The 11,507-nt window shown below is 48.8% G+C and overlaps 1 protein-coding gene across 1 annotated transcript in view; it reads right to left on the reverse strand.

Moving 5' to 3' along the window:
* Window positions 1-8,137: 8,137 nt before the first annotated feature.
* Dyrk3 (dual specificity tyrosine phosphorylation regulated kinase 3) overlaps window positions 8,138-11,507 on the reverse strand; it is a 10,582-nt gene continuing 7,212 nt past the window's right edge. Inside the window, exon 3 of the mRNA XM_021198622.2 lies at window positions 8,138-9,928. Coding sequence (XP_021054281.1) covers window positions 8,357-9,928 — 1,572 coding nt within the window. The 3' untranslated portion in view covers window positions 8,138-8,356. The remainder of the gene's footprint in view (window positions 9,929-11,507) is intronic.

An 11,507-nucleotide genomic window follows, 5' to 3' on the forward strand; every position in this document is an offset into this window, starting at 1 on the left:
GTAGCTGTCTTCAGACACACCAGAAGAGGGCGTCAGATCCCATTACAGATGGTCATGAGCCACCATGTGGTTGCTGGGACTTGACTTGCCAGGAGGAACCCAGCAATGGGCCTCTGTTCCCGGGGCTCCTTCCCCAGCAGCTCAGTGAACCCTGGGTGAGGGTTTCAGCTTTTGAAATCATTTAACCTAGTTTTGGGTCTTCAGTACAAAGACTGACTCAGGAGATAACGCCTCCCGGGAGCCTCTCACAGTGTGCTGTCCTAGATTCCCTAAAGAGGTAGGCGGAAAACAGAGACCCAGAAAGGAGACGTGTCCACCATCCCGAGGCCCAGGAGGGGCCAGGGAAGTCGAGAGTGTCCATGTCGCTGAAGATAGGTTCTGACATTCTGAGCTGGGTGTTAGGAGGGCAGGCAGGAACGAATAGTGCGTGAGTGCGTGCGTGCGTACGTATGTACGTACGTTGGTATTACAAAACTGCCCTATTTGGCCATGGAACTTTTAAGTTGCCTAAATTGCCACAGTTGGTTCTCATTGCCCTCACTCATGTTAGCATCGTCTCTCGGTGCCAGCCTGGGCTAGCTTTGCCCAGGTCCCACCAGCAAGCTCCCTCCCTGGCCTGAGTTGCTCTTTCTCACTATATTTCTTGTCCCCCTCCACCCCATAAAGAAGGACCGGCACCCTCACTTGTGAGGTTTCTCAGGCTTGAAGCAGCATCTGAGCTGGGAGGTTCCCAGAGCTTTCTTTAGCCAGCCTCTCCCCACAGAGCTGGCCTCCAGGCAGGACACACAGTGCCATCGTGTCCTGCTATTGGCAAGGCGGAGCTTTCTCTCCCCATTTAAAGCCCCGGCTGGCACTGCTCAAGCTCTTAGCCTCAGCCTTTGCCCCTTTCCTAACCCAGTGTGCAAAAATAAAATGATTTTGGCAGCTAAGTATGGAAGGAAGGCTGCTGTGAGAGTGGGGGGCAAAACCCTTAGGGAGGGGAGCAAGCCTCAGGGAGTCTGTTGTCATTTGTTTTTTCAGTTGGAAAAGCATCATTTTGTTGTATTTATTTATTTATTTATTTATTTATTTATTTATTTATTGTACTTATTTTTGAGAAAGGGTCTATGTAGCCCTGGCTGTTCAGGAACTCTGTAGACCAAGCTGGCCTTGAACTCACAGATCTGTCTGTGATAACAGGGTGCCATCATGCCTGGGCAGAATCATTATATATGTATTTGTATGCACATGTGATTGTGTATATTTGCATATATTTGCATATTTGTATATACTTACATTTTTTCGGTTTGCCTGTGTGTAAGTGTGCACGTGCCATGGTACACATCCTACTGCACACGTGTGGAAGTGAGAGGACTTGAGTCAGTTCTCACCTTTCACTGTGGGGGCTCCAGTGATCCAATTCCGGTCACCAGGCTTGGGAGCAGGTGCCTTTCCAGGCTGAGCCATCTCCTTAGCCCAGTGTGTCATTTTTTCATCTCCAACGCATAAAGCATTGCAGATACTAGGTAACTTGTAGGATGTGGGCGTCAAAGGGGGGAGGAATAAGGGAAACAAATTACAAAATTAATGGTCATCCATTCCCACCAACCCCCTTGACTTTTATCTGAGGTGAGGGAGGGCACCTAGCCTATGTCTGTTCACCTTATATATCATTAGTCTCATCATTTACCTACTTGGCTGTGTTACATCATGCTTTAATGGACACAGCACTGTATCTAGCATACTAAAAACTAGAAAAAAGAAGGTAGAAGAGACTGGAGTGGGGCTTAGCGCCCCCTAGAGAGCGAGCCCTGGAAAAGTACAGGAAGAGAGGATGGGGTGGAAGAGCCCTGCCAGAGCCTGAGTACACCTGCAACTCCAGGCTTGGGTCTGAGGAACCACTTCTTTGTGTGCCCCAACCCTCGTCCAGCTTTTACCGGCCTTTACCTCCCCTTTGTCTTCTTCAAGGTGGGATTTAAGGACAGGAATAAAGTAAGAATAAAGACAGAGGAAGGGCTGGTGAGGTGGCTCAGTGGGTAAGAGCACCCGACTGCTCTTCCGAAGGTCCGGAGTTCAAATCCCAGCAACCACATGGTGGCTCATAACCATCTGTAACAAGATCTGACTCCCTCTTCTGGAGTGTCTGAAGACAGCTACAGTGTACTTACATATAATAAATAAATAAATCTTTAAAAAAAAAAAAAAAAGACAGAGGAATTACCATCTTGGAACTACAGCTGCCTCAGACCAGGTAAGGCTTGAAGAGGGCTGGAGGGCTGGAGTGACGGATACAATCATCCCTACAGGAGGAGGGCCTGGCAGGAAAGCACCTGTGAACAGTCTGTTCTTCTTGGTCCCCGACCATGTTGATGCCTTGTTGATGTCTTCCCCCAGAGTAACATTGCCTGGGCATCTCTCTGATACTTACTTCAGATGGTTTCTTTGGCTTCCAAAGAGAAGGATGGGCTCTTCCATGAGGCAAGAGTTTAATGAGAAGAGATTAGGATCAGACCCAGGAGTAGGCACCTGCTCATACCCACAGGGAAAGATCTCAGGGCTGCGGTTTCTGAACCAGCCCCCGTATATTCGCCTGTCTCGTCTGACAGGGTAGAACATACTCAAACTTCGCCGGCAGTGTCCCAACTCACTGTTGAAAGACAGTTCCCTCAGCAGAGGCCAGAATGGACCCGCTTCAGGAGGGATGTGATTTGGCTTGGGGCCAAGTGTTCTGACCTAGGGGTGGGTGAGGATTCTCCGCAGTGGCCCACCTGGAAGTCCTCTCTCAGCTCATCAGCAGCCAATAAGAGCAGAGCTGGGTGGCCCCTGCAATCTAAGGGCAAGTGACACCTAGGCTCATGCTGCAGAGAGGTCAAGGGCGGTCCTCAGTGTGGTCTCACGGCAGCCATGCCAGGTTTCTGCATCTGGAGTAACACGGTCCTTCCTAAACAGACTAATAAGTAAAAAACGCCTGCGTCCCTCATCATTCTCGTTGCCTTTTCTGGCTTCATAGGCTTCTGATGGCCTATGAAGAATGGAGGTGGGGGGGGGGGATGGCTCAGAAGGTGGCGGTCCTGGCTATGCAAGCCTGGCAACCTTCGCTTGATCCCTGAGTCCATGTCAATGACATCAATGTCGGGTGCGATAGGACATCTGCCATTCCAATACCCTTACAGCAAGACAGAGGGCAGAAGCGGGGTGGTCCTGGGTGAGCAGGCCTGGAACAGGACAGACTGCCTCACACAGTGAGCCACGTGACAGCTTGCCCTGTGTGTGAGCACAGGAGTGCTCGTGTGCTCACATGCACACACACACACACACACACACACACACACTTTTAGAAGGTACCCATTGGGTAAATTTTTGTTTTGTTTTGCTTTGATTTTTTTTGTTTTTTGTTTTTTTCCCCCGAGACAGGGTTTCTCTGTGTCGCTCTGGCTCTCCTGGAACTCACCCTTTAGACTGGGCTGGCCTCAAACTCAGATGGACTGCTGAGATTACAGGCATTCGCCAGGTTTTTTTCTCTCACATTCAGCCGCAGCCCCACATCCAGCTGGGCCAGGCTCTGATAAGAAAGTCAAAGGACAACTCAAAGGCAGGGGTAGCCATCTTTCAGTCCACACCCCAAGCAGCTCCTCCTGCCAGGACAATAGTGTGTGGCTCAGGACCCGTCAGAAAAAGCAGCCCCGTGACCCAGATTCCCCTCCCCCGCCATTTGTTCAAGGCGTTAAAAAACCGTGCCAGGGCCTCGAACAAATTGCTTTCTGGAAGCTATCTGTCAGGCAACTCAGCTGCAAACTAAGCTTGGACTGTGTGATGGTTCCAAATCAACTGACAGTCCGGGATCCCCAAGAGCTGGTCATCCACTAACCCTGGTCCTGTCCCCAGGCTACAGAGGCTATACCTGACACAGACCCAGGAATCCAGCGTGGCTGGTTCCCCACACCCCTCCCTCCCCAGCCCCACAGGACACTTGAGAGTATGTCTGTGCCGTATGGGCTCTGAAACGATTAGGAGGTGCTAGAAAATTCTCAAAGCAAGTCATTTTTATATAAAACCACCACCCCTGCCTCAGTAAGAAACAAGAACACCTGGAGGGAGGAAGGGAGGGAGGGAGGCAAGGATGAGTCACTGGCTCCAGGCTGCAGTTCCCAGACGCACTCAGCAAGGGTCAAATGAACAATGGAAGAATACTACAGCAAAGTGGCTCAAATTGAACACTTAAGAGGCAAAGTCATCACAGATCCTGGTTTGGCCCCATTTATGCCTCTGCTTCCTCCACGTTCTATTTGCATGGCGGTAAAGGGACTGAACACACAGGAAGGCTGGCTTAGCAGTGAGTGAGCTGTAAGAAGCTATAAGCTCAGCACTTCCCTCCAGACCAGTGCTCCTCACTCAGCCCGCGGGTCGCAACCCCTTTCCGGGGGTCGCATATCAGATACCTTGCACACCCGTTACTTACACTGTGATTCGAACACTAGCAAAATTGCAGTTATGAAGTAGCAAAGGAAACAATTTTACGGTTGGGGGTTTGCCACAACATGAGGAGCTGTATTAAAGAGTGTCTGAGCACCCCCCCCCCCCGTGAAAGGGTCTCCTACCCCAAGAGGACTCCCAGGTGGAGAACCGTGGCTCTAGATGATCTCAGGGACCACGGAGCTTTTAAACCTCAAATGGATGAGTTCACTGTGATGCAACACTGTTATCATTGATATTAATCGATGCAGTTCAATAGACACCAAGAAAGGGTTGCCTCTAATCAGGTCTGTGGGAAAGAAGACCATTAAAGTGCCTGGGCTACGGGAAGTGTAAAGTCTCAAGAGAGATGGGTTGAAATGAGGATTGGGAAGTATTTTTGAGGCGGATCACTGGTAAGGCACAGCTCTTTTTGGCTTACTCTCTGTGGCTCTTTCTCGATCTGCACTGTCTGGGCTTGCCCTGTGTACACTGTGAGATAGAGCCATCTACAAAGTTTCTGGAGAGGCTGAGAAAAAGAAGAAATGACCTGGCCATTCTACCTGCTTGAAAGGACTGTGCACTTATCTTTAATTCCCAGGGGAGGGGGGTGTAAAACATATGGGGGCACCGTGGAACAATTGTCACTTTCCTCCCTTCTGTGTTAATGGCATCGGATAACCGATGCCAAACAATTAAGGGGCTGATGGCGCAAACTCAGAAATCCACCTGCCTCTGCCTCCTGAGTGCTGGAATTTAAGGCATGCGCCACCACCACCCAGCAAACTATATTCTACCCTTGTTCACTGTGTAGCCCTAGAACTCACTCTGTAGACCAGGCTGGCCTCGAACTCATAAATCCGCCTGCCTCTGCCTCCCAAGTGCTGGGACTAAAGGCGTGCGCCACCACTGCCCGGCTGTTTCCTTTTATTATTATCAAGCTAACTATGCCTACTAAAATAAAGTGTCTTCATGTAACTCTTATCTGATTACCATGTCCCTGGAAGAAGGCAGCAGAGTGTATATCAGAACTTAGAAGTGAGCCCGGTCCTGGGAATGTGTAAGGTCTATACACAGTGGGGACACCCCTGCCACCTGAAGCTCACAGGCAAGCTGCAGACAAATCATGGCGGCATATGAGAGAGCGCAATCTAAGCAGATCATCTAGCACTAGGTGAATTAGCAAATTCTCCACGTGAAAAGAAAAAAAAAATGTCAGAAACACTAAAACAAAAATTCTGACTAAACTCTTTTACTATGTTGATAATAATTTGGGGACTGAACTGGTTTTTGTCAGTTTAGAAATCCTCCAGGCAACCAACTTGATCTGTTTCACTGAAATGACTGAAACAAAAATCGTGAGAGAGCTATCGGGCAATGTAAGTCCCTCCCTGCTCTGAGGGGCAGAGGAACACCTGCAAGCCTCTGATTGATTGGTACAGCCAGTTCTGTGCTTTCAAAAACAGCCTACTTTCCCCAAACCTGAGTCACTGCAGGAGGCAGGCTGGCCAGTGCCAGTGACTGTGCTGTGTGTCACACTCCTGGCTGCCAAGTCTAGACAGAAATGTATCCATTCACCTTTTCTGTATTGCTTTCCCCATGGATGGGCCTTTTACAACCTTCCACTTAGCCCAGTTGCAAAGAGCTCACGATCCACTCATCCCACCAGAAAAGCTTATGACAAGCCTCCACCGGTTTCCTTTCTAAAAGTCCAGACTCTGCACTGGTTGGCAAGGATTGCTCATGCAAACAAACATCAAAAACCAATGTGTCACTTAGGGTAATGACCCTTTTCAGCTGTCTGCTCCGGACAGCAGGTCTTCCACACTGATAAGGACAGGCAAAACCACCTCGAAGTGTGCTCTGTGTAGATAACATGGGAGACCGAATTTCTCCAGAAAGGCAGTGAATCTAGCTGGGGTTACCAGGAGCTGTGGATTGCCTTCTGTAAACCAGGAGTACCGTTTGAGTCATCTAGTACCCCAAGGAAAAAAAAAACCTCCTCCTTTGAAGTGGCCTTGGCCTGTCTGAGCGTTCTGCCTCTGGGCTTGATACTGGGGAGAGGAAAAACTGAACAGTCACACGGCAAGACAGTGGTACTTCGCTCTGAGGCAGTGGCTCTCAACCTTCCTAGTGCTTTGACCCTTAAATACAGTTCCTCATATTGAGGTAACCCCCAACCACAAAATGATGTTGCTACTTCATAACTGTCATTTTGCTACTTTTATGAATTGTAATGTAAATAGCTGAATGCAGGATGTCTGATGCGTGACCCCTGTGAAGAGTTGACTGACCCCACAGAAGGGTTGAGACCCAAAGGCTGGGAACGACGCCTCTTAGTGCCCACAGGGGTCAGACACATCTATTCCCAAGAGCCATGGACACAGACAGAAACAGGTGCTGTAGGTTACTTAGCTCCTGTCCCCTCTGCACCCTTCCAGTGAGGCATGTGGCTAGCAGCCACAGGAACTACCGGCTTCCTCTCAGAGAGAAAGGAAGGCTGCTGAAGAGAACTAGGAAAACGGATGATTCTACTTCTGGACCTTCAGATGGTTTTCTTCTTATAATGGGGGCTCACTAGGAATCCAGGGAAGGTGGGGAGTTCAGAGAGAAAGTGTAGAACATTAAGGTGCAAGTGGCATTTAGTTTGCTGCGAGGTTACCTGACGGCGACCACCGTCCATGACAATGTCACGTATGACCAAGGAAGGGACTTTGGTTTTCATGCTGACTCTTACCTTTGATGCCCTGGGTCACTTGTGACATTAAGTTAGCTCCTTTTGAGTTGGCCGAGAAAGGATGCAGGAGTTGGGTTTAAAATCAATATGGGTTAGCTCTTTATTACCGTTAACAAACACCCAAGTTTGGATTTATATAGGGAAAGCTTTAGTGTGTTCCGAGGGTTCAGTCTGTTAGCTGAACAGCACTGCTGTCCTAAGTCTGCAGTATCAAATCACAGTGGAGTATTCGGCGAAGCGTGGCCAGCAGTTAAAAGAAGAAGAGAATGAGACCAGGGCCGCAGGGTCCTCATTAAAAGCATTCACAATGAACGGCCCAACATCCAACACTGAGGCCAGCGGGCACTGGCCTTGGGGGGAATTATGACCGCAGAGCGTTAACTGCGGGGTTATTTGGTGAAGTGTAAGATCTGAAAACCACTGAGTACCCAGGCTACAAATCAGAGGCGAAATAATAAAAGACAAAACCATAAAACACTATGAACACACAGAAACCAGAGAACTAAAAACTGAGCCACGGTGACAACTGTTCAGGTGACAAACAGCTACCTGTACTCTTTCCATCTAGAATGAGCCCACAGAATTGCTTGTTGGGGTTAAGACTTACAGCCATGCCTCCCACACCCCAATACCCTCCGGAATAGATGCTAAGGGAGACAAACAGTCAGGTTATGCTTTTAGAATATCTTCTATCTAGGAGCTGGAGAGATAGGTCAGTGGTTAGGAGCTCTGAATGCCCTTCCAGAGGACACAGGTTCAATTCCCAGCACCCACATGGGGGTTCACAACTGTTTGTAACTCCCAAGATCTGACATCCTAACACAGGCATACATGCAAACCACCAATGTACATAAAATAAAATTAAAAAAGAAACTAAAAACATAAAATATCTTCTATCTTGAGAGAGACTGAAACCAAGAGGGTAATATGGGGGTTGGAGTACCTCTGACGAGAATGAAGACAGTGCACTGACCTATGAAAAAGTCATTTAATGTATACTCCAGATGGCCAATACAAGCTGGCTAGACATTAGCCCTTGAAGCGTTCTTTTACAGTCATATAAAAATGTTCTGCTTTGTTAAAAAAAAGTCTAACAAAAACATATCCATCAGCGAATGGGCTTCAATTATTCCATTTTCCATTTGCATGTTTGCAAGGTAATTAAAAATACGTATGTATCAGTCTCCACTAGCTAATCAGCTTTGGCAATACACTGCACAGAGGTATACTACCACTGGTTTCAGACATGAGGTTAGCTTTAAGCTTACTGGCTATTCCAACGACTGGAGGCAGCTTGGAACCCAGTCCCTGGAAAGCATTTGTAGGATTAACTACCCGCTTCCCCGGCACCTTGTCCATGGTGAGAGGTTTGGGTGTAGACTTGCTAATCCAAGGATGTCTTAATGCTTGAGCCGGGGTGAGGCGGGCAGAGGGGTCCCACTGAAGGCATCGTTTCAGAAACTCTATGAACAAGTAGTCATCACACCCCTTCAGTGCGGTTGCCCAGTCTTTGCTGCCTGGCGGGCCTCGCTTTTTACCCCTGCGTGAGCGACCCCCGAGAAGCATCACGCCCCCGTCTGTCTGGGTAGATACGGAGCAGTACCGGGGCAAGCCTTTGGAGTTAATAAAGTACTTGGCACGTTTGGATTGCTCCAGAAGTTTCTGCGGTGGCATTCCTAGCAACTCCATCATGCAGGCCAACTGGTCTCCTTCGTCCTCTCCCGGGAACAGGGGCTGTCCTGTCAAAAGTTCTGCAAGGATGCAACCAAAGCTCCATATGTCGATCGGGGTGCTGTAGCGGCACCCCAGGATGATCTCTGGGGCTCTGTAGAAACGGGACTGGATATACGTGTAAAGCTTCTGATACTCAAAGCAGCTAGAGCCAAAGTCGATGACCTTGGTCGCACTTCGGCCGTGATGTTTCAGGAGAATGTTTTCTGGCTTCAGGTCGCAGTGGATGATCTTGTTTTTGTGAAGAGCGTCCAAGGACTGCAGGATGGACTGGGCGAACTTTCGAACCAACTGGACGCTGAAACCCTGGAACTTGTTTTTTTTAATGAGTTCATACAGGTCTATGCTTAGCAATTCAAAGGCCATGCACACGTGGTTCCGGAAGGTGAAACTTTCTAGCATGTGGATGACATTCATGCTACCAGTTTTGTCTTGCTTTTTAAGATGCTCCAAAATCCGGATCTCCTCGGCTGCCTGGCGATGAAAGCGTTTCTCATTGCGCACCATTTTCAGGGCCACATACTGCCGAAGTTTGTGATCATAGACCCGGGCTACCTGTCCAAAACTCCCCTTGCCAATGATTTTCAGCACTTCATAGCGGTAAGCCAGATGATCCCGGGGCACATGAATATAGGCCCCGTCTGCGTCGTCGTATCCATCGTTATTGGGACCACCAAGAACCCCTTGCCGCTTCTTGGCATTCGGACCCACGAAGTAGATCTCTGGGTAGCTGGCGATCTCCAGCCGCTCATAGGCGGTGAGCTGGTGCTTATACTGCTTCAGCGCCTGCTCGGGAGTCAGCGGCAGCACCTTAGACGGCCTGGTGGAAAGGCTGCACTTCACCGTGCTCAGGCTTTCGGGACTTTTCCCCTGAGAAGCCGGAGAGGACTTTTCCGAGTTGCTGGTGCCCTCTGACTGGAGAGTATTGGATCTTCTGTTGCCAAATTCTTGAAACAGCTGTTCCACCTTCATCTCACTTCCATTCACTAAGTGCTGAGTGTGGCCTCTTGTGAATGGCTCAGTGGTAATCTATGGGAGACCAGAGTGTGCACAGTTAATGGTACTAGAAACCAGAGGAAGGCGAAAGGGCCCTCTCTCTGACTGAGTTAAAAGAGCTAAGTACTGGAGACATGGCTCAGTGCTCAGAATGAGGACTTGCATTCAGATCTTAGTACCTATGTAAAAATCGGTCCATGTGCCTGTAGTCCCAGGGCTATGGGGGACAGAGACACACAGTCAGACTAGCCCCAGATTTAATGACAGTCTCTGTCTCAAAGAAATATGCACATGTAACATTCTCCTCTTCTGAAATGCACACAGGAATGTGGCGGTTTAATAGGAACGTTCCCTACAGACTCATATGTTCGAATGCTTGGCCTATAGGGAGGGGCACTAGTAGGAAGTATGGCCTTGTTGGAGGAAGTGTGTCACAGAGGGGGGCAGACTTTGAGGCCTCCTATGCTCAAGGTATACCAGTGTGATAGAAAGTCCCCTTCTGGTCCCCTCAGATCAAGACGTAGAACTCTCAGCTCCTCCAGCATCATGTCTGCCTGGACACTACCATGCTTCCCACCATGATGATAACGGACTGAACTTCTGAACCTGTAAGTTGCCGTGGTCATAGTCTCTTCACAGCAATGGAAACCTCAACTAAGATAGACTCCTTTATTCTCTCCCTGATCCATTCACATCCTACATGCCTTCAAGACCCAATTTCAGCCTTCTCTCGGTAGTATCACACTAATTAGTCTCGTATTTTTGTGATAGGTAGTATTTCCTGCAGGGAGGAGGCCATGTGCCCTGACATGTGGAGGTCAGAGAAGAGCTTTCCAGTTTTCTCCCTCAACCATACGGCTCCCAGGGACTGAGCTCGGGCTTGGCGGGAAGAGCATTAACCCAGAGCCAGCTCACTTTTAGAAATGAAAAACCAGGGGCTGGAGAGATAGCTCAGCGGTTAAGAGCACTGACTGCTCTTCTGAAGGTCCTGAGTTCAAATCCCAGCAACCACATGGTGGCTCAAAACCATCTGTAATGGGATCTGATGCCCTCTTCTGGTGTGTCTGAAGACAGTGACAGTGTACTTACATATAATAAATAAATAAATAATCTTGGGGGGGGGAGAAAGAAATAAAAACCCAGCAATGTAGCTAGGTGTTTGTGGTGGACGCCAATAACTCCAGCACTCAGGAGGCAGAGACAAGCAGATCTCTTAAAGTTTGAGGGAAGCCTGGTCTACAGGGTTAGTTCCAGGACAGCAAGGGTCACACAAGGAAACCCCGTTTCAAACAGAAAGGAAGGAAGGAAGGAAGGAAGGAAGGAAGGAAGGAAGGAAGGAAGGAAGGAAGGAAGACAAGACAGACCAGAAATAAGTTCCCTCATCTGTCCTTCCAATATTCCAATACTCACCAGAATACCGACTGTTCACTAATGTAGTCCCCATACTAAAAATCAAGTTCTCTTAAGAACTTTAATCTAGCTGGGTGTAGTGGTGCACGCCTTTAATCCCAGTACTCAGGAGGCAGAGGCAGGTGGATTTCTGAGTTCAAGGCCAGCCTGGTCTACAAAGTGAGTTCCAGGACAGCCAGGGCTATACAGAGAAACCCTGTCT

This window comes from Mus pahari, chromosome 5, assembly GCF_900095145.1.
Source record: "Mus pahari chromosome 5, PAHARI_EIJ_v1.1, whole genome shotgun sequence".
NCBI classification, from domain to species: Eukaryota; Metazoa; Chordata; class Mammalia; order Rodentia; family Muridae; genus Mus; species Mus pahari.